At 39.9% G+C, this 24038-nt stretch overlaps 1 protein-coding gene across 2 annotated transcripts; it reads left to right on the top strand.

Annotated features, from left to right (window-relative positions):
• The first annotated feature begins 3662 nt into the window (after positions 1 to 3662).
• On the top strand, positions 3663 to 23349 carry MEIOC (meiosis specific with coiled-coil domain). Of its 2 annotated transcripts, none has more exons than XM_025363644.1 (8): positions 3663 to 3950; positions 4394 to 4528; positions 10003 to 10157; positions 13033 to 13137; positions 14360 to 16226; positions 17389 to 17523; positions 21028 to 21208; positions 21636 to 23349. In XM_025363644.1, the coding sequence occupies exons 1-8, from the start codon at positions 3882 to 3884 to the stop codon at positions 21854 to 21856; spliced, it is 2868 nt and encodes a 955-aa protein (XP_025219429.1). In that variant the 5' UTR covers positions 3663 to 3881; the 3' UTR covers positions 21857 to 23349. The 2 variants fall into 2 exon arrangements, with proteins under 2 accessions (XP_025219429.1, XP_025219430.1); XM_025363645.1 differs by having other exon boundaries at positions 3673 to 3887.
• The last annotated feature ends 689 nt before the right edge of the window (positions 23350 to 24038 follow it).

Genomic DNA, 24038 nt, shown 5'->3' on the forward strand with positions numbered 1-24038 from the left:
AGGGAGGGAGGGAGGGAGGGAGGAAGGAAGGAAGGGAGGGGAAAAGACAATAACAAGTATTGGTGAGGATGTGGAGAAATGGAAACTTTCATGCATTGTTGGTGAGAATGTAAAATGGTGCAGTCACAGTGTAAAACATTTTGGAATTACTCAAGACATCAAATACAATTACCATATGTCCCAACAATACCACTCTTAGGTATATACCCAAAAGAATTGGAAAAAAAATGAATCAAATACTTGTACACCAATGTTCCTAGTAGTACTATTCACAATCGTGAAAAGTTGAGGGCTAAGCGCAGTGACTCATGCCTGTAATCACTTTGAGAGGTCAAGGCAGGTAGATCACTTGAGGTCAAGAGGTCAAGACCACCCTGGCCAACATGGTGAGATCCTGTCTCTATTAAAAATACAAAAATTAGGCTGGTCACCGTGGCTCACCCCTGTAATCCCAGCACTTTGGGAGGCCGAGGCGGGTGGATCTCCAGAGGTCAGGAGTTCGAGGCCAGCCTGGCCAACATGGCAAAACCCTGTCTCTACTAAAAATACAAAAATTAGCTGGGCATGGTGGTCCATGCCTGTAATCCCATCTATTCAGGAGGCTGAGACAGGAGAATCACTTGAACCCAGGAGGCAGAGGTTGCAGTGAGCTGAGATCACGCCACTGCACTCCAGCCTATGCAACAGAGCAAGACTGTGTCTCAAAAAAAAAAAAAAAATTAGCCAGGTTTGGTGGCGCATGCCTGTAATTCCAGCTCCTGGGGAAGCTAAGGCAGGATAATCGTTTGAATGATTCCTCCAATGAGGGGGAGGTTGCAGTGAGCCAAGATTGTGCCTGCACTCCAGTCTGCAGCACAGAGCAAGACTCTGACTCAAAAAAAAAAAAAAAAAAAAAAAGATGGAAACCACCCATGTGTCCATAAATAGATGAATACTTGAACAAAATGTGGTATATCCATACAATGGAACCTTAGTCAGCCATAAAAAGGAATGACATTCAGGTATATGCTATAGCATGAAGGAAACTTGATGACATTATGCTTAGTAAAATAAGCCAGGCACAAAAGGATAAATACTGTATGATTCCACTTATATGAGGTACCTAGAGTAGTCAAATTCATAGGGATAGAAAGTAGAATGGTGGTTGCCAGGAACTGGGAGAAGGGGACATGGAGAGTAATTATTTATGGGATGCAGAGTTTCTGTTTGTGATTAATGAAGTTCTGAAACTGTAGAGCGGTCATGGTTACACAACATTATGAACATGCTTAACGCCACTTAACCAAACACTTAAAAATGGCAAATCTTCTATATATTTTACTACAAAAATACATAAGAGGATTCATAGTTTTTCAAAACTCTTCTGGGGAGTACTGGAGAGGGGGAAAAAGCCAGTAGTCCTCAATGCAATGAGCCCTACACCAGCAACTTTAAGGCTGAGGCAGAGAAATGTAACTGTTAGAGCCACACCACCTGGTCAGCTATTTCTTTTAGTGTGTGTGTGTGTGTGCATGCACATTTTGGTTTTCCTTTTTGTGGAGCACTATATTGCCCAGGCAAATCTCAAACTCCTGAGCTCAATCTATCCGCCTGCCTTTGCTTCCCTAAATGCTGGGATTGCAGGTATAAGCCCAGCAGCTTTTTCTCTTTTCTTTCTTCTTTTTTTTTTTTTTTTTTTTTTGAAACAGGGTCTTGCTCTGTCGCCCATGCTGGAGTGTAATGGAGTAATTATGGCTCACTGCATCCTCTAACTATCCAGCTCAGGCGATCCTCCCACCTCAGCCTCCCAAGTGCAAGTACCGCGCACACCACCACACCCAACTGTTAATTTTTTCGTAGAGAGGAAGTCTCCTTATGCTGCCCTAGCTGGGCAACTCCTGGGCTCAAGAAATCCCCCTGCCTTGGCCTCCCAAAGTGCTGGGATTACAGGTATGAGCCACTGTGCCCAGTCTTGGTGAGCATTTTGAACTCAAAGCTGAGTAGAGACCTGAAGTAATTATCAGGACGATATGGGTCAATAAAACTCATCCTCCTACTTCCATTTGTGTTTGAGTTAAAACAGTATCTTCCACTTAAGTGCTCATTTCTCAAGTTTTGATTTTAAATATAAAAACAGCCTAAAAGTGCTGTGTTTACTTCTTTTATATTTCAACTATCTCATTTTTAGCAGTGTCTGGGGACAAAAACTAGCATTTCTCCGAGACCGTCATATCCCCAAACTGACTGCCATATGAATGGTTTGTTGGGTGCCTGGAATGGCTTCTTCATGTAAGTTCTCACTTGTAATCTTACACTTTGGGAGGCCGAGGCGGAGAATCACTTCAGGTCAAGAGTTCAGTTCAAGACTAGCCTGGGCAACATAAAGAGACCCACGCCCCCACTCCCATCCCCACCTCCAACCCTGGCTCTACAAAAAAATTTAAAAATGAGCTGGGGCCAGGCACGGTGGCTCACGCCTGTAATCCCAGAACTCTGGGAGGCTGAAGCGGGCAGATCACGAGGTCAAGAGATGGAGACCATCCTGGGCAACATGGTGAAATTCCCGTCTCTACTAAAAATACAAAAATTAGCTGGGAGTGGTGGCATGGGCCTGTAGTCCCAGCTACTTGGGAAGCTGAGGCAGGAGAATCGCTCGAACCCGGGAGGCAGAGGTTGTAGTGAGCCTTTGTGCCACTGCACTCTAGCCTGGCGACAGAGTGACATTCCATCTCACACACACACACAAAAATTAGCTGAGAGTGGTGGCATGCGCCTGTAGCCCCAACTACTCGGGAGGCTGAGACCAGGAGTTTGAGACCAGCCTGGGCAACATAAAGAGACCCAACCCCCAGGCCCCTCAGTTTTACAAAAAATTTTTAAAAATTAGCCAGGAGTGGTGGCGTCGCGTAGCCTGCAGCCCCAGCTACTCGTGAGGCTGAGGCGGGAGGATCGCTTGAACCCGGGAGTTCAAGGCTGCAACGAGCTATGATAGCGCCACTGCACTCCAGCCTGGGCGACAGAGCAAGACCCTGTTTTACACAGACAAACAACACAAACCAACAAAAGGTCACAGCGAACTTTGTTCAAAAGTCACATTAACACTCAGTCTTAACCCTGACTGGAAGCCCGGGCTTAGGACACAGGGCAGCTCTCCCTCAAAAGGGTGGTCTGCCAACAACACCCAGTCCACAAGTTGTTCCTCGCCCTCCCCAAACCGGTACAAGATATATTAGTCTCTGGGCAGCTCCAAAGGATTCTGGGAGCTACGGGAGGGACTAAGGGACAAATATGAAATGTCGGACAAATGAAATGTGCGCAACGGCTAGGTTTTGGAAGATGAGCCAGTTGCTGAGCGACTTCTCAAATCTTCCAAGCGCCCCCAATACCTCTCCCACCCAGTAGGGCTGCGCTCTTTCAACCTTCCACGCCCCGCCTCTCCGCTGTCCTATCAGCAAATCATCGGGCCGGTGCCTGCCAGTCCGGGCCAATCCCAAACACATTTACTTTGAGCGGGAAAAGCTCAGAGAGCGAGGTTCGCTAACCGCCCCTTCCTCTGCTTGTCTCTGGGGGGTAACGGAGCCTGGAGTGGTCGCCCATTGGATGGGTATCGGGCCAATGGCGGGGTGCGAAGCGGGGGGCGGGCCTCACAGCGGGGCGGGGCGCGCCTGTGCCGTGTGCCTAGTCGCGAGCCCCAGGCAGGCCAGGTAACGGCCTCTGCCCCCGCCCCTCCCTCCCCGCTCCGGCCCCCCCCCCACCCGTAGACTGGCTTCAGGCAGCGCCCGGGCGGCGGAGGCGGCTGCGGAGACGGCGGGGTGCGGGCTGAGGGAGCCGGGCCTGGACGCCCCCCCTCACCCCCGTACCCCAGGAGCTGTGCCTAGTCCGGGAGAGGCTGGGGGGGCCCCATGGAGGTGAGACGTGGAGACACCTGCCCGCGCCCTCACCCCTCAGGCCTGAGGGAGGAAGGACTTGAGGTAACGGATGGGGAAGGGCAGGGTCCAGGGGGCGGCCAGGCTTGCAAGAGGCGACAAGGAGGAGAGGCTGAGGAGGGGACGCGTCCCCAGACGGGGCGGCAGAGGCGGGTCGTCGGTGGGGAGCCCGGACGGGGCGGGCGGGTGGGGGGCGCGGCGAGGGCTGACTGGACGGGCCGGACGGAGCCCGGGTCGCCGCGATTCCCGGGAGGCAGCCGTCGCGCTGAGGCGGTGGCCGGGGAGGGGCGCCCCTCGGGGTGGCACTCAGGGGGCCCGAGGGAAGAGTGAGAATCCCGAGGCTGGAAGCGCGGGCCCCCAAATTCGTGTCCTCTGAGAGGGTTCGGAATTGAGCCGAACGGCCTAGGTGGGACAGGTGTCGGGCCGTTTCAGCTCCGGCGTCACCCTCGTGACCACTTTCTGATATTTCCTGTTCCCGCGTGCTGCAGCCCAAAGTCGCGTTCCCTGGAGGTGCGAATCGCTGCTGGAACCTCGGCGCCGACGCCGGCAACAGGTTAACCGATGTCTTCGGCAGCGTGATGTTGGCTGGCTCCGCTTCCTTCTACGATTGCTACAAATCGCAGGTCCTTGAGTAAACTCCGCCCCTGTTAAACTCCGCCCCTGTTACACAATTTGTTCTCAAATTAATTTACTCGAGCCTCCGATTCATAGGGGTTTAGTGGCTCCACAGTTAAGGAAAAGAAAACCGGAGACAACCTTTTTTTTCTTTTTCTTTTTTCTTTTTTTTTTTTTTTTGAGACAGGGTTTTGCTCTGTCTCCCAGGCTGGAGTGCAGTGGCGCCATCTCGGCTCACTGCAACCTTCGCCAGCCGGGCTGAAGCGATTCTTGTGCCTCAGCTTCCTGAGGCGCACGCCACCACGCCCGGCTGCACTTTTTTGTTTTGTTTTGTTTTGTTTTTTGAGATGGAGTTTTGCTCTTGTTGCCCAGACTGGAGTGCAGTGGCGTGATCTCGGCTCACCGCAACCTCCGCCTCCCGGGCTCAAGCTATTCTCCTGCCTCAGCCTCCCGAGTAGCTGGGATTGCGGGCATGCGCCACCACGCCTGGCTAATTTTGTATTTTTAGTAGAGACGGGGTTTCTCCATTTTGGTCAGGCTGGTCTCGAACTCCCGACTTGAGGTGATCCGCGCACCTTGGCCTCCCAAAGTGCTGGGATTACAGGCATGAGCCACCGCGTCAGGCCGTTTTGTTTTGTTTTTTGAGACGGAGTCTCGTTCTGTTGCCCAGGCTGGAGTGCAGTGGCGCGATCTCGGATCACAGTAACCTCTGTCTCCCCGGTTCAAGCAGTTCTTCCATCTCAGCCTCCCGAGTAGCTGGGATTACAGGCACCTGCCATCATGCCCGGCTAATTTTTATGTTGTTTTTAGAGACAGGGTTTCCCCATATTCCCCGGGCTGGTCTCGAACTCCTGGGCTCCAGCCATGCTTCCGCCTCGGCCTCCCAAAGTGCTAGGATTTCAGGCCACTGCGCCCAGCCCAGTAACAATCTTTTTTTTTTTTTTTTTTTTTTCCTTTTTTGGGACGGAGTCTTGCTCTGTCACCCAGGCTGGAGTGCAGTGGCACGATCTTGGCTCACTGCAAGCTCCACCTCCAGGGTTCACGCCATTCTCCTGCCTCAGCCTCCCAAGTAGCTGGGACTACAGGCACCCGGCATCACGCCCGGCTAATTTTTTGTATTTTTAGTAGACACGGGGTTTCACCGTAGACACGAGATTTAGCCAGTATGTCTTGATCTCCTGACCTCGTGATCCTCCCGCCTCGACCTCCCAAAGTGCTGGGATTACAGGTGTGAGCCACTGCGTCCAGCTACAATCGTTTAAATACGGTGTTTTCAGAATATATACTTTGCTTTGAAAACAGATTAAGGCCGGGCGGGGTGGCTCATGCCTGTAATCTCAGCACTTTGGGAGGCCAAGGCGGGTGGATCACCTGAGTTCGGGAGTTCAAGACCAGCCTGGCCAACATGGTGAAACCCCATCTCTACTAAAAATACAAAAATCAGCCGGGTGTGGTGGCAGGCACCTGTAATCCCAGCTGCTTGGGAGACTGAAGCGGCAGAATCTTGAACCAGGGAGGTGGAGGTTGCAGTGAGCCAAGATCATGCCACTGCACTCCAACCTGGGTGACAGAGCAAGACTCCCTCTCAAAAAAAAAAAAAGAAAAAGAAAAAGAAAACAAGGAATAATATTTTTTATTGATTTGTTTCCATCTTGTCCTCAGCATAACATGAGGCCAGCAATGTAAGAAAATCCACTTATTTAGTAAGATCAAAATATATTTTTTTCCTTCAGGCATTTATTGCAAGTTGGTACAGACATATTTTTGATAATTTAAAGGTGAAAATTTCACTTTACTCCTTTATTTTCTGGTTTCAACAATGTCTTAAATTACATGCTACCACTTACCTCACCAATACATTTAGATTTATTAATCAAAGGAAATAAAGCTTGGGTAATATAAGTAATTTTCATTTGAAATTATTTAACCAGGACATCAATGTTGATATTGTTGTACTTTGAATTACAACAATATCTAGAAATAAATTATTTTATTTAATCTACACTAAGAAACTTGTATATTATTATGCCACTGTACAGATTGAGAAACTGAGCCTTAGAGAGCTTGATTTGTGCCCTAAATGTCAAAGCTCAAGTGGAACCCAGACCATAGTTCCACTGCTCTCTGCAGTGTTTACATCCGGACTAAAATTTACTTGGATTTAATTTCAGTTCATTGTTTTAAGTATGTTAAGGATATAAGTGATACATTTTAAAGTTAATCCAGTTAATATGCCACTCAAATATTTGCATATTTCCTGGCCTCTGTTAACGAAAGGGATGCAGATATTTCAAGTATAATTATGTTTGAATCCACCACATTACTTTAGTTGTTTTAACCCAAGAATACAAAAGTTAAGTCAATCTTTTAAAATGATTTTTATTTGTAATATTCAAAATTTGCTTTAAAATGTAAAATGTACTTGAAAGAATACTCCCCAAATATTTTTAATTTCAAATACTGTTTACTCACTTGACATTACATAATCTGAAAATGTTCCTTTTGTTTAAGCAACTATTTCAAAAAGATGAACAATTATTTATGTCACTTTGGATACTTCACACAGTAAGAGTGGGCCTATGATGATAACTTTAGAACTCAAGGGATAAAATTAGGAAAGAAAGATAAAAAGCCTTTGTAAAAGTTTCTGCTAGGGCCGGGCGCGGTGGCTCAAGCCTGTAATCCCAGCACTTTGGGAGGCCGAGACTGGCGGACTGGCGGATCACGAGGTCAGAAGATCGAGACCATCCTGGCTAACACGGTGAAACCCCGTCTCTACTAAAAAATACAAAAAACTAGCCGGGTGAGGTGGCGGGCATCTGTAGTCCCAGCTACTTGGGAGGCTGAGGCAGGAGAATGGCGTGAACCCAGGAGGCGGAGCTTGCAGTGAGCTGAGATCCGGCCACTGCACTCCAGCCTGGGCGACAGAGCGAGACTCTGTCTCCAAAAAAAAAAAAAAAAAAAAGTTTCTGCTAACCAACAAATTCTGGGAAGGTAGTTTTTAGTTTTAGCTCTCAGCAAAATGCCTTCTGTGTTTCCATTTCCTTAGCTTGAGAATAGTTGTAATATAAACTATACACAGAAAAATTATAATGTGTGGATTTTAAATAGAATCATAACCAGAACTTGAACAAATGGTTGTAAAATATTTTGAGATTCTTTAAGATGGATGATTGGAAGGTATTTCTTAATGTTCACATTTTGTTGGTATCGTATAACATGGTTGTATAGTTTAAATGTTTTTCAGTGATCATATCTATTAGGAACAAAAATTTAGAAATATTAACAGAATAAAAGCAATTAGAAAATACTTTTAGCCAGAATTATATCTTTTCTCTCACTTTCTCTCTTTTTCTCTTTTTCTGTCTTTCTCTTCCCTCCTTCCTTCCTTCCTTTCTTTCTTTCCTTTCTTTCCTTTCTTTCCTTTCTTTTTTGACAGAGTCTCTCTCTGTCGCCCAGGCTGGAGTACAGTGGCTCAATCTTGGCTCATTGCAACCTCCGCCTTTCGGGTTCAAGTGACTCTCCTGCCTCAGCCTCTAGAGTAGCTGGGATTACAGGCACCTGCCACCACGCCCGGCTAATTTTTGCATTTTTGTAGAAACGGGGTTTCACCATGTTGGTCAGGAGTTGAACTCCTGACCTCAGGTGATCCGCACACCTAGGCCTCCCAAAGTGCTGGGATTACGGGTGTGAGCCACTGCGCCCGGCCAGAATTATATCTCTTCTGTATTTAGAAGAAAATACTATTTTCATTGTGTTTATGTCTGGGTATTTAAGTTATTGCATCTCAGGTTTTAATAGTTCCTTATCTGGAGAGTTAAAAATTTTGAATTTATACTTTCTGTCTTCTTTAAGGAAGCATTTTCTAGAATAAACAATGTACAAATTAGCTTAATCTTTTTTTGTTTGTTAAATTCACTTTCCCTACACGGTCCTTCAGGGTTTGAATCATTAAAATCTTAAAACCCAAGGCCTGGCAAAGTGACTCACACCTGTAATCCCAGCACTTTGGGAAGCCAAGGCAGGAGGATCACTTGAGGCCAGGAGTTTAAGACCAGCCTGGGCAACACAGCGAGACCCCATCTCTATTAACAGAAAAAAAAAAAAAAAAAAAAAGAAACTTAACACCCAAACTTTTTGTTTACTCAAGTTCATTATAGAAGCATTCACCGAGGCTGCGTGCAATGGCTCACGCCTGTAATCCCAACACTTCGGAAGGCCCAAGGCAGGCAGATCACTTGAGGTCAGGATTCGAGAACAGCCTGGCCAACATGGTGAAATCCTAAAACTCTACTGAAAATACAAAAATTAGCCAGACATGGTGGCAGGTGCCTGTAATTCCAGCTACTTGGGAGGCTAAGGCAGGAGAATCGCTTCAACCTGGGAGGCAGAGGTTGCAGTGAACCAAGATCTCGCCACTGTACTCCAGCCTGGGTGACAGAGTGAGACTCTTGTCTCCAAAAAACAAACAAACAAAAAAGATACTGTATAAAAGGCCCGGGACTAGAAGGAAGAAGACCTTGAATTTTGGTTTTAGATTTGTTACATATTGGCTGAGTGACTTGCAGCCTCAGTTTCCTTGTTTTTAAAGTAAGATCATACTCATGTCACAAGGTTTACTGAATATAATATATGTGAAATTTCTTTGAATAGTGTAAAATTCTATATAAATATACATTAACTTTTTTCAGAGATTGGGGACATTAAGACTGAATTTTATTTATTTATTTATTTTTGACACGGAGTCTTGCTCTGTCGCCCAGGCTGGAGTGCAGTGGCGCAATCTCGGCTCACTGCAAGCTTCCCCTCCCGGGTTCACACCATTCTCCTGCCTCAGCCTCCCAAGTAGCTGGGATTACAGGCTCCCACCACCACGCCTGGCTAATTTTTTGTATTTTTAGTAGAGACGGGGTTTAGCCAGGATGGTCTCATCTCCTGACCTCATGATCCGCCCACCTCAGCCTCCCAAAGTGCTGGGATTACAGGCTTGAGCCACCGCGCCTGGCCCCAAGACTGAATTTTATATATAATTTATTAAAAATAACATTGCTAGTATCCACATAATGCTTATCTATTCAAAGAATTACAAAAAAGTATAATAATTGTAAGTATTTTATGCCACGGACCAGCAACAAGGAGCCAGATCTGCCCAATGCCTGTTTTGTAAATAAAGTTTTATTGCAGTGCAGCCAAACCCATTTGTTTATTGTCTATGGTTGATTTAGTGCTGCAGCATTAGAGTTGAAGAGTTTTGACAGCAACCTTAATGGCCAGCTAAGCCTAAAATATTTACTATTTGGCCTTTTGCAGAAAAAGTTTGCCAATCCCTGGAATAAAGTAAGCTTAAGTCACTAAGTCTACATTTGAATGTAATTCTCCCAACTCTTACACCTGTGTTATTTCCCCTGCTTTCTTATTTTTCTAATATTCTATAACAAATGAAGTTTTGATGTATCTGATAAACATTTCTTAAAACTTTCAGAGTGAAGACAATGTAGACCTAAGGCAGACCTATACTCCATTTTCTTCAACAGAATATTCAAGTTCTGTAGATTCTTCACTTTTCTGTGCACCATGGTCTACTTATGGAGATGATATTAAACAACCTTCTAATTCTCAGATTAATATAAAGAACAGGTAAATTAATTCATTTCTCAGGGTAATTGAGGTAATTTTAAATTTAATTACATAGGAACTGAGGTTTATTTGCTCTCTGTTCCCTACATCAGCATTTTACTGTTGTGGCATTCTAGGTTTTTCATACTTTTAGGAAAGTGTAAACTGGGCAGTTATTTGTGTATAGTTTTTATGGTGTTTTGTTTTGTTGAGACACGGTCTCACTCTGTCACCCAGTCTGGAGGGCAGTGGCGAGATCATGACTCACTGCAACTTTGAACTCCTGGGCTCAAGCCATCCTCCTGCCTCAGCCTCCACAGTAGCTGGGACTACAGGTATGCACCACGGTGGTCAGCTAACTTTAAAAACTTTTGTTTCCTTTTCTTTTTAAGAAACGAGGTCTCACTTTGTTGCCTAGGCTGGTCTTGAACTCCTGGTCTCAAAGCATCCTCCCACCTTGGCCTCCCAAAGTGCTGGAATTATAGGCATGAGCCTCTGCCCAGCTAGGTTATTACTTAAAAAAATTCATTAGTGGGAACATTTAGTGCATAAATCTTAAGTTCTTCTTTCTAAAGATGACTTATATGAATGAGTTAAAACTTTTAGATGTTTTTGTCATCCAGTTCTAAATTTTCCATTTTTTTCCTTCACAACTACAGAACAAACAGGGTTTTATCAAACATAAGATATTTTAAATTATTTTTCTGTTCAATTCCACAAATAATAAGGGCCCCCTGTACATCAGATGCTTTTCTATGGGGGATACCAGAATTTAAACATGGCAAATATTATCCTTGCCTTTATAATCTTGATGATGATGATGATGATAATGACGATGACGACGATAACTAGGATATTATGGGAGCCTATTGCAAAGAGAGCCCTAAGGGAGTGACATCTATCTTTAATTATGTATGGGAGCTATTTATAGCAGCTGATGCATCTTTAGTCTAATCAGGAAATAGTTATTTGTATTTATTAGAAAAGTGTTAAAAATTAAAATTCTTGGCAAATTCTCTAAATAATGATTTTATTAGAAAGTCCATATAATACATAATTCTACAAAAAACAAAAATATTTTTAAAGTTGATATATGCTATTGAAAAAATTCAAGCCTATTTCTTCTCAGCTTTTGGCTAAGATCAAGTGAAAAAATTCAAACTTTTCAGAAATATGTATCAAGAAAAGTGAAAGTCTATCTTAACCTTCTCCCCCACCACCCAATAACAGCTGCTAGCAATTTGGTATACATTACATTGAATTTTTTTTAGATATATACTAATACATAATTACACAAAAAAGCTTTTATATTGAACTTTTATGAGATAACACATGTAGTAGAAAAAGTATTGGACTTATAGGCAGACTATTTAGCAAGTATGAAGTAGTTTGGCAAGTCATATACCCTTGCAAAATACAAGTTTCTTAATATCTCAAATGATCATTCATTTATTCAACAGATAATAACAAAAGATTACTAATGCTTACCCTTCCAGTGTTATAAAGATCAATTAAATATGAGTGTTATGCAAATATAAGGTATTTTATTTCTAAAATACCCCAACACTATGAAATGTTGAAATATGAAAAAACAGGAAGTTACAATTTATTATAAAGCAACGTACAGGGCTGGGAGCAGTGGCTCACGCCTGTAATCCCAGCACTTTGGGAAGCCGAGGTGGGCAGATCACAAGGTCAGGAGTTCGAGACCAGCCTGACCAACATGGTGAAACCCTGTCTCTACTGAAAATACAAAAAAAATTAGCCAGGCGTGGTGGCACGCGCTTGTAGTCCCAGCTACTTGGGAGGCTGAGACAGGAGAATTGCTTGAACCTGGGAGGCGGAGGTTGCAGTGAGCAGAGACTGCGCACTGCAGCCTGGGGAACAGAGTGACACTCCATCTCAAAAATAAATAAACAAACAAACAAACGTACAGGTTGAGCATCCCAATCTGAAAATCCAAAATCCAAACTGATCCAAAATCCAAAACTTTTTGCTGACATGATGCTCAAAACAAATACTCATTGGAGCATTTCAGATTTTGGATCAGGGATGTTCAACCAAATATACAAATATACATTATATATTTGAAGTATAATGTATATTTCCAGAATCCAAGAAAAAACCCTGAAATCCAAAACACCTCTAATCCCAAGCATTTTGGATAAGGAATACTCAACCTGTATTACTTCTAGGAAGAAATTACCCAAAAACTGTAACAGGTAAAAGGTACCAATCTTCCATGTGCTTGTGGTTTTTACATTTTGTATTTAGTCAGTATCAGTTACTAGGTGGATTTCTGGGATATAAGGAACTCCATCCAGTCATGCTTTGCAAGGATTAAGGATGGCTCCCAAATCTGTTACATGTAAGGAACAACTGCAAAATTGCTATGGTGTCTAGGATGACCATATCACATTTCACTTTTTTATCCAGTATTTAGTATAGAGTCACAAAAATAGAGCATCAGGTTCATATGGTTTTCAAACTGCAAATGAGGAAGCTGAGCAGGTGTTGATGGAATGATATATAATAGGACAAGACTTGCTTTCAGGAGCAGCTATGATACCAATCATGTCTGTGACATCATAGATGAGAGATTTATATCTTGGTCACCTAAAATGAAAAGCATGTGTTGTGGAGAAATAAGAGGTAAGCATACACTGTAAGTTAGATATAGGATTTGAAATGAAGGAGAAATATTATTTGGAAAAGACATTTCCACATAAAATATTTATGTGGAAAAGAAAATATTCTTGAGTTCTAGTCTCTTCTTTATTTGAAATGATGGTGTAGATTCAGTCCAAATATTTTATAGATAAAAATGGTAAGGTAGGATAAGTCTGGAAAGAGTAATCAATATATTGTATTTCAGCACAAATTCATTTGTTTTTAGGATTCAAACAGAAAGAAATGACTATGGCAGTGAAACAGACTTATATGGACTTGTGTCTAACATTTTGGAAGAACAAGATAAGTCACAGCCATACTTTGCTGAAGGGTTAGTATATAATCTATATAGTATATAACAGGCTTTTAAACTAACATACACTAGATTACCCTGTTTATTAACTTTTATTTTTACTTAATAGTGGATCATCTGACACTAGATATCTTAATTCAAATATTGTTTCAAGGAGACTTGATTTTGCTGAAGTATTTGCTATACAATTGGAAGTTCAGTCTAAGATTTTGTGTAAGGACTTTCATTGAAAAATTATTCTTGCATAATTCAGAGCTATTTCCCTTGAGTTCATGAATGAACTAAAGATTGGCTTAAAGAATATAAATTCAAGGGAGCTTTTATACATAGATCCCAAAGAATAAAACTCATTACTACTATGCAGAAATACATATGGATTTTATTCATGTGTTAGAAAATTTTTTAATGTTTTAATTGTTTTATTTGAGTGTGGAAGCCATATTACGCAAATATCCTACTTCATAAATAGGGAAGTATGTAGCACACATATAATCAATTAAAATATTTTAATTTCACAGAGTTTAAGCAAAACACATCTTTTTTCATTTAAAAAAAAAAAAACTGTGGTCAACAATGCTTTTATATAATAACCTAAGCAAACGAAAAACTTATTTTCTGCTTACTATAGATAAATCATCTAAGACCATGAAGTCACATATTAGGCCTTAGTTATTGTCTCTTGGGAAAGTACAGTGAAGACATTAAAATGCATATTTGGCCGGGTGCGGTGGCTCAAGCCTGCAATCCCAGCACTTTGGGAGGCCGAGACGGGCGGATCACGAGGTCAGGAGATCAAGACCATCCTGGCTAACACGGTGAAACCCCGTCTCTACTAAAAAAAATACAAAAAAAACTAGCCGGGCGAGGTGGCGGGCGCCTGTAGTCCCAACTACTCGGGAGGCTGAGGCAGGAGAATGGCATAAACCCGAGAGGCGGAGCTTGCAGTGAGCTGAGATCTGGCCACTGCACTCCAGCCTGGGTGACAGAGCGAGACTCCGTCTCAAAAAAATTAAAAAAAATAAAAAATAAATAAAATGCATATTTATATAACATATAGCACATTTCATGTGATAGATAATTATCTGGAGCTAATGGTAGCTTATAAAGCAGAGTTGAAAGGGATTAGAGAATGGTGACATGGGGCAAGATAAATGTTTTTGAAGACCTTTTCTCCCTCTTCCACTGAGGAAATAAAGTCTTTAAAACCTAAGTTGTAATTAAATATATTTATTTGTTCTAGGACCTGCTCCTCCAATTTAAAGTCAGTTTGGCCAATGAACACAAGCAGATTTGCAGATCACCATGACCTCTTAACAGAAACCAAAAGGCCAATAGATACAGCCATCTCTCAGCAAGCTTTTTATAGTGGTGAATCTATGTCAGCAATGGAAAAGCAATACCTGCATAACAGTAATCTCACACCACAACAAAAAATAGATGAACTTTATCATGGATTTACCGGTTTAGACCTTGAAGAACAATGGATGTACCCCTCACGAAGTGATCATTCTAACTGTCACAATATGCAGACAAATGATACAGTTAAGACAACATTCCAAGAATATCCATTTATCAAAAACTGTTTTACACCACAAACTGGTCTGTCTGACATCATGAAAGAATCAGGAGTTGATATTTACCCTTATGGAAGGGACAGAATATGTACTAAAGGTCTTGAAGCACCATTACAGCAAAAAAGGGCAGAGATGTTTCTTTCTCAATTTAATAGATACAATGAAAATGTAGATTATTGTAGATACCCAGAATATGTTCATCCTAATAAGGCTAAGCTTAATAAATGTTCAAATTTTAGTGTCCAAGATAGCAAAAAATTAGCCAATGGCACACCTGAAACACCAACTGTAGAAGCAGATACTTACACAAAGCTATTTCAGGTTAAACCAGCAAATCAGAAAAAAATGGAGGAGACAATCCCTGACCAGCAGAATTTCACATTTCCAAAAACTACTCCACATCTGACAGAGAAACAGTTTGCAAAGGAAGCAGCATTCACTGCTGATTTTGGCTTAACCTCAGAATATGGACTAAAACCTCACACAGCTTGTCCCGCTAATGATTTTGCTAACGTCACAGAAAAGCAACAGTTTGCTAAACCTGATCCCCCAAATTCTGAGTATTTTAAATCAGTGAATTTATTATCAAACTCAGCAACATCTTCAGGAGGTATCAGTTTAAACAGACCAACTTGGATGAATGTTCAAACAAAAAATAACACTCCTATTCCTTATCGAAATCAAGGTAACTTGATGAAATTAAATAGTCATTTAAGTGCAGCTTCAAAAGGTTCTAACCATTCTTCAGATTTCCCCCAACTATCATCCACAAACTTAACCCCAAATAGCAATTTATTTCAGAAGTATTGCCAAGAAAACCCTTCAGCATTTTCTAGTTTTGATTTTAGTTACAATGGTGCAGAAAGAATCCAATCTGTCAATCACATAGAAGGACTAACAAAGCCTGGAGAAGAAAATCTCTTTGAATTGGTTACAGATAAAAAAATAAAGCAGCCAAATGGATTTTGTGATAACTATTCAGCTCAGCAGTATGGGATAATTGAAAATGTAAACAAACATAATTTTCAAGCCAAGCCCCAGAGTGGACATTATGATCCTGAGGAAGGTTCAAAGCATTTAGATGGCTTATCACAAAATACATACCAAGATCTACTGGAGTCACAGGGTCATTCAAATAGCCACAGAACGAGAGGTGGAGACAGTATTAATAGCCGTGTGAATCGCACACAAGCGTCATGCTTTTCTAATAATTATATGATGGGAGACTTAAGGCATAATCAGGGTTTTCAACAACTTGGTTCAAATGGGTTTCCCCTAAGATCCACCCACCCATTTGGCCATTCAGTTGTTCCACTGTTGGATTCCTATGACTTATTTTCTTATGATGACTTAAGCCATTTGTACCCTTATTTTAATGATATGATGTATGGTGATAATTCTTTTTCTGGTCTCGTGCCAACTTTTGGATTTCAAAGACCAATTAAAACCCGTAGTGGACCAGCCAGTGAACTTCATATTCGTCTAGAAGAGTGCTATGAACAATGGAGAGCGTTAGAAAAAGAGAGAAAAAAGGTAACACAAAGTTAACCATTTAGGAGTAACAGTATGTTCCTTTTGCCTGTCTTCATTCTGTTTACCTTAGTGTAGTTTAAGAGTACTTGCCTTATTTCTTTTTGCTTTATTTGTTGTTGTTTTAAAGAGACAGAGTCTCGCTCTGTTGCCCAGGCTGGAGTACAGTGGCACAATCATAGTTTACTGTAACCAAACTCCTGGCTCAAGCAATCCTTCCTCCTCAACCTCCTGAGTAGCTAGTACTACAGGCACATGCCACCATGCCTAGGTAATTTTAATTTTTTGTAGACATTGGGTTTCACTATGTTCCCCACGGTGGTCTCAAACCCCTGGCCTCAAGCAATCCTCCCACCTTGATGTCCCAAGTGCTGGGATTACAGGTGTGAGCCACTGCACCCAGCCAACTTGCCTTATTTCTGAGCTGAATTCTATAATGTCCAGGATTTGCTATAAGTTCATGACTGTAAGGAATTAAGTGGGTTACTTAAAAACTAAAAATGGATGGGGTTGGCCAATGGGAAGCTTAAATAAATGAAGATGAAAAATGCTTGATATTTTAAAGTTATTGTTATTTTAAGTTGACTTGCCCTGAAGTAGATTTTTTTACCCCCTTAGTGGTTATAAGTTTATTTCTTTTAATTTTTTTAGTGTTAACCTGTTTGTATACTCAGGTATTCTATCTGTATTAAGATGATAGTTGGGCGCCGTGGCTCACGCCTGTAATCCCAACACTTTGGGAGGCCAAGGCGGGCGGATCACAAGGTCAGGAGTTGGAGACCAGCCTGGCCAACATGGTGAAACCCATTCTCTACTAAAAATACAAAAAATTAGCCAGGCATGGTAGCAGGCACCTTTAATCCCAGCTACTTGGGAGGCTGAGACAGGAGAATCACTTGAACCCGGGAAACGGAGGTTGCAGTGAGCTAAGACTGTGCCACTGCACTCCAGCCTGGGCAACAAAGCGAGACTCTCAAAAAAAAGATAGAAAAATACTGTGGTACTGTGGTTTACATTTGTTGCCTTTTGATACCAAAACAGAATTTTCATTTAAAGTGGTAATACTCTATTTATTAGGCTTATGAAAACTATTATTCATGGTCGAATCATATTTAGAAAATTCTAAAAAGTATATAATTTTTTAAAAGTATGTAATTTTTTACAGACTGAATTAGCCCTTGCCAAGAATTATCCTGGAAAAAAAGTATCCAGTACTAACAACACTCCAATTCCAAGGCTGACCTCCAACCCATCTAGAGTTGATCGCTTAATTGTGGATGAACTTCGAGAACAAGCCAGAGTAAGCTGTAAAAACAGATAACAGTGGATGGATATTTTGTTAAATTTTGTTAAAATTTCAGGCCAGGCATGGTGACTCACTCCTGTAGTCCCAGCACTTTGGGAGGCCAAGGCGGGCAGATCACCTGAGGTCAGGAGTTCAAGACCAGCCTGGCCATTATGGTGAAACCCCATCTCTACTAAAAATACAAAAATTAGCTGGGGGTGGTGGCATGTGCCTGTAGTCCCAGCTACTTGGGAGGCTGAGGCAGGAGAATCACTTAAACTCAGGAGGTGGAGGTTGCAGTGAGCCAAGATCACGCCACTGCACTCCAACCTGAGTGACAGAGCGAGACTTCATCTCAATAAATAAATAAATAAATAAAACTCTCATCAAGTTTTAGAACTTTGAAGGGTTTTTAAATCACATTTACATCTAACTCTCTGAAATATATTTTTTCCATGTTTGTTCCTAGAACTATAATTTTTAGGAAAGGGGCTGGGTGCAGTGGCTCACACCTGTAATACCAGCACTTTGGGAAGTGGAGGTGGGAGAATCACTTGAGCCCAGGAGTTTGAGACCATCCTAGGCAACATAGGGAGACCCTGTCTCTACTAAAAATTAAAAATTAGCTGGACATGGTGGCGCATGCTTGTGCTACTCAGGAGGCTGAAATGGGAGGATAGCTTGAGCCTGGGAGGTCAGGGCTACAGTGAGCCATAACCATACCATTGCATTCCAAGCTGGGCAACAGAGCAAGACCTTGTCTCAAAAAAAAAAAAAAAATAGGAAAGGGAAAATAGTCTCACTCAATCATTTAAAAAGTAATTTTCATAATTTAAATGGTTCTTCTTGAAGATCAGATTGGCAGTGGAGCTAATCTTCAACTGAAATAATTTTTTTTTAAAGCAAAAACCATTTTGAGTATTATTTATGGAGAAAGTCTCATTTCTTTGTCACATTTGTTTTCTAGCTTGATGAGCAAGCTGTGCTTACGTAAGATGGTAACAGGGAATTATCATCTTTCCTTTTTTTTTCTTTTCTTTTTGAGGCAGGGTCTCTTTGTCACCCAGGCTAGAGTACAGTGGCATGATCTACACTCACTGTAGCCTTGACCTTCTGGGTTCACAAGATCCTCCTGCCTAAGCCCCCAAATAGCTGGGACTACAGATGCACACTACCACGCACAGCTAATTTTTGTATTTTTTATAGAGACAGGATTCGCCATGTTGCCCAGGTTGGTCTCAAACTTCTGAGCTCAAGCAATCCACCCGCCTCAGCCTCCCAAAGTGCTGGGATTACAGGTGTAAGCCACCACGCTCAGCCAACAAAATACTTTTGTTTTGGCAAAGCAGGATATTATTTCAAGTCAAATGTTGTAAGAATCCTCTCATTTTGTAATTTAATGATTATTCCTATTCTTTGTAATTTCAGAATTTTCTAAGCAACTTAGGGTAGGTAAACTTTTCCTTTTTTGACCTTCCTCTCTTAAAAACTTAGTTTTCCAAATAAAATTTGATAAAGATTCCTGGGGGAAAAATGCAGCCAAATGGATTACCTCTATGATTGAATAAAACCATTTTAGGAATTAGAACATGAGTCAAATTTGTAAATCTGTACAATGGAATTTATCTATGGTACGTTCAGAGCCTAACATGAGGTACAGCCAGATGTTAATAAAAACTTCAGTCTTTTATTATTTAAAAAAAAAAACTGTTCCAAATTAAAATTTCTTTATCTCAGTAATACATTTCTAGGAAATAAAGGATGACATACTGTGGATAGTGATATACTTTTCCCAGCTTTGCTTATGCTTCACATTAATTTAGAAGGATGTATTTATGCCTGTTATAATAATTTTATTTTCTCTACAAAAATTAGCTGGGCATGGTGGCATGTGCCTATAGTCCCAGCTACTCAGGAGTCTTAGGTGGGAGGATCACTTGAGCCTGGGAGGCAGAGATTGCAGTGAGATGAGATGATGCCACTGCATGCCAGCCTGGGACAGGGTGGGACCCTATCTCAAAAATATATATATATATTTTATTTATACTTAGCAGCATTATTTCAATAACAGAGGGTTTAAAAATTACTATTTTCTAGTTTGCTAGCTTTGTAGAATTTTGAAAAAAAAATACTTTTTAAACTTTATTAAAAATCATCCTATGCAAACTTTTCTTTTTTTGAGATAGAGTCTCACTCTGACAAGATCCTGGCTCACTGCAACCTCTGCCTCCTGGGTTCAAGCGATTCTCCTGCCTTAGCTTCCTGAATAGTTGAGATTACAGGCATGCACCACCACACCCGACTAATTTTTTGTATTTTTAGTAGAGATAGGGTTTCACCGTGTTGGTCAGGCTGATCTCGAACTCCTGATCTCAAATGAGCCGCCCGCCTCAGCCTCCCCAAAGTGCTGGGATTACAGGTGTGAGCTACAGTGCCCAGCCCCAATCTGCACATTTCTTTACTCTTTATCATTTGCTCAAAATGATTGTCTTATTTAAAAATAATTAGTAGTTCCCTGGAGGTTTTTTTTGAGTGTTTTGTTTTCCCCTGAAGGATCTGGCTGATACACAGTTGAGAGGAAAATATTTAACATCCGGAATAGACTTATTACAAAGAAACTTAATACAAGTTTGAGGTTAGAGAAACATTAATTCCAGTGCCATTAGTTTCTTGAAAAGCCTTTTCCCCTTATATTCTCCAATCAGTGAATACCAAGTTCTAATATCAATTGTTAAATCATTTAACTCCCAAAGACAATTGTTGTATTTACTTGATCTTCAAACTGCAATTATTCAAAAAGTTATCTTTCCATACACTTTCCAAGTTTAGAATTTGAAACAAGTTAGGCATATGAAACATACTCCCTCTACTGACCTAATATATCAGTGCCTTTTTTTAAGTTTCATTATCCAGAGGATTGAGAAGCATCCTAATTTTCTTTAGCAGTTTTGACAGTTACAGGAGTCATTTTGTATTATTTTAATGTAAATTTAAATCAATATTTTCTGTATTATGGATTCCTTAAAGCTATCACTAGTCAGTATTACTATCTGAATATTTCTGATTTCCAAAAAGGGAACATTAGAGGCCCAGAAAAATTAAAAACTTATTGAGGTCAGGATTAATCAATCAAGTACTTCTCTTTTTAGCTCAAAACTTTTTCCATTAGATTACAATACTTCCTAACAATGCTGTTTGCAGGCTGGTCTCTTATTTGCCAAAAACAGTATCAGATCTTGTATTTGCACTGTTAATGATATGGTAATGTTTGAATATTTAACATTTTCATTGATGCTTTTCAGTAATCAACTGCCACATATTTTTAGAATTAACATAGACAAGTAGATAGAAAACACTTTCCATTTTTGTTTCCCCAGCATGGTGTCAGGACACTAAGCATTCTTTGATTTATTGAATGAATATTATTGCTGTCATCTCTATTCTGCTTCACTGAAGATTTGTTTTTACTTAAGTTAAGGGCAGGACATGTCTTATCAAAATTTAAAATGCTTCCCTCAGGTTGTGACTTTACTAGGCAAAATGGAACGTCTTCGGAGTTCTCTTCTTCATGCCAATATCTCTACTGCTCTTGATAGACACTTGGAGTCTATTCACATTGTACAGTCACGTAGAAAGGATGAAATTGTTAATGCTTCCAATCGGCAAAGGCAAGGAGTTCCTAGATGCCAAGATGACAGAGGTACAAATATTGATGCATATTCTTGTGATAAGTCAGTGCAATAATTTAGGTATTGATAAAGTCAGATTCTGAGGTTGAAAGATTAGATTTCTAAAATTAACACTTATCTACAGAATAAATTGGTAAATAATCTCCACATTATTCACTCCAAAAGTATTTCCATTTTATTAATTTTGTCTATTATAACTTTTAAGATAGTCTGTGTTCTACTCAAAGTATAGTCACTATTGTACAAGTCAGAAATAAAGTATCAATAATTTTAAATATTTTAATGATAAAGGACAGGACTTTGGTTCAATCAATAACCATCCTTTTTTTACAAAAATAACATTTGATCATTTAGTAGCAAAAGCACTGGGTTTTGTAAGATTTAACAGATATTTAAATGGCATTTAATATGAAATTATCCTGAATGTTTATTTTACAGATGTTTTTGCCCTTGCTTCAGCAATTAAAGAGATGTGTGTGGCTACTCGGAAAACACGCACTACTCTGTGGTGTGCACTGCAGATGACCTTGCCAAAAACAGCCAGTACAGCTGATGTGGTAAAGGCTTTACAAGATACAGTAAACTGTGAAGATAAAGTCCATGAAAGCATAAATAGTAGCAATCCAATGAACCAGAGAGGTGAAACAAACAAACATTAAGGAAATGACAGCAGAAAGAAGAATAAAAAGCTGATAAATATATCAAGACATGCTAAAAATTTTTTAATGAACTTGTCAAACTTTCAGTATGTTTTCTTTCAGATTTAAAGTTAATACCAATACCTTAATGAAGTCTAACTTCTATTTAAAAATCTTCTATTTGAAGTGAATCCGATATAGTTTTAAGTAAGCTCAAAGGTACAGCTGACTACTCAAGAGTTCTGAGTAGTCAGATAACAAGTTTAAGTAAATTAAATATTTCCTAACAGCTAAAATATGCTTAAACCCATTCTGCCATGCAGGTAAATGCAAATGTGAAATTCTTCTAGGAGATAAGTTTAATTTAGGTCTGTCTTAGTTAGGTATAATTCCAAATAATGAATCTAAGTGACTGTAACCCAATTATGGCTACAGCCTAGTAACCAAGACAAGTTTTGATTGTGATATAAAAGTGTTTTCCTTGCAAAACTGGATAATACCTGGGAAACAAAGGAAAGTATGGATAAACCCAATATTCATGTAAAAATTTAATATTTAAAATACTACCATATTTATAAATTTGAAATCTTAATGCCTAAGTATATGGAGGGAAATGCATCTGATTCTCCTAAATTAATGATAAAAGTGCCAGTGTAAAAACCATGCAAGTTACTGAATATAAAACCTATTCAGATCATTTGTATATATTCTTTAACTTTTAATTATATTATCAATTATTAAATGTTTCCAATTTTAAAGTTATTTAAATTGAATCACAAAACATTCCCTTTGTCTGGATCTTTTAGACTTGATACACAGTAACTGAAATAATGACTACTGTTTTAATACCCTTAGTTTGCTGCCTTTTATGAGGGTATCACGAAGTTCTAAAATGTATTTTTTAAAAGGTTAATCTCTAACTAGTTTAGCTTGCAATTGGTTAGTGTATATTTTGTGTAGTTGTGTTCATTAGTTTGCTTCTGTATTTTTTTAAAACTATTGAAAGCTTTTTCTGTTTCTCATCACTTAGTATCTTTGTATAGAACTTGAGTAATTTATTCATTAATATGAAATGTTGGTATTATGTGACTCAGAAGATCTTGGGTTTTAACATTTCTAGCATGAGTTAAACTATAATGTACTGATGAAATTTAATTGAAATATCCTTGACTAGAAACACTGATTTTTAAATGTTAGTGTTTTTCTTAGTTTTAGAAATTCTGGTATTAAAAAAAAAAGAGTGTAATCATACCACATAAATTTTCTTTAGATGATGTGCAGAAGAGACTGATTGAGAATGCAGGAGTAACTGTAGGGAGAAACATTTTGATCACTGATATGCCTTAGAACTACCCAAATGAATTACATTGAGGGTAGTCAAATAAAATAGATCATCTCACCACAGTCACTGCATAGAAAGTGGTTAAGTTTAACATAAGACATGTTGGATGTTATAAAAACAAATACTGTACTGAATTTAGTCTCAGGAAAAAAATAAATTACTTTGTTGAAAACATTTGGTTTCATTTTTCTAAATTTATATTAGTTTCTAACCTTAAGAGTCACTCATATCAGAAAGTTAAATGAATTTAAGAACTTACACTGTTTTAGATTTCACTATTAACACACAAGTAATAATGTTGGTTTATAAATCAATGCCATTCAGATATCCATGGATCTAACCTGATCTCTTTCAAAGATGAAATTTTTGCTCTATCTTTATGCTAATCCAGGTAAACCAGAATAAAAATTTTAGGGAAGCTTTTACATGATACTGGTCAGAAATGAAATACCAGTCCATTAATAAGAACCAAACACTTAACAAAAGTCTTTTAAATATTGTTAATCACATCACCCAATAGATAATTTTTAAATTAGTTGGTGTCCCTTTCAATGGCATATCCTCTAACAGATGGTTCTTATGTACTTGTATTTCTGAATTACAACCTATGAAAACATTGTACTTCTGAATTACAACCTATGAAAACATTACAAAACTTTTACAAAATTTGCATTAAAACTGATAAAACTGATGCTCCCGCCATTTCTAATCCAAAAGAACTTGGTGTACTAATTCTTTTTAATGGAAAAAGCAAAATTACCTTGAGTTGTTATCAGTGTCCCTCTCACTTGAATAATCTGCTACTATAAAGTTTTAGAGGGTTGAGAATTTATGCCTGAAATCCAAAATCTGGCCTAAAAC

Source organism: Theropithecus gelada, chromosome 16 (genome assembly GCF_003255815.1).
Source record: "Theropithecus gelada isolate Dixy chromosome 16, Tgel_1.0, whole genome shotgun sequence".
NCBI lineage: Eukaryota > Metazoa > Chordata > Mammalia > Primates > Cercopithecidae > Theropithecus > Theropithecus gelada.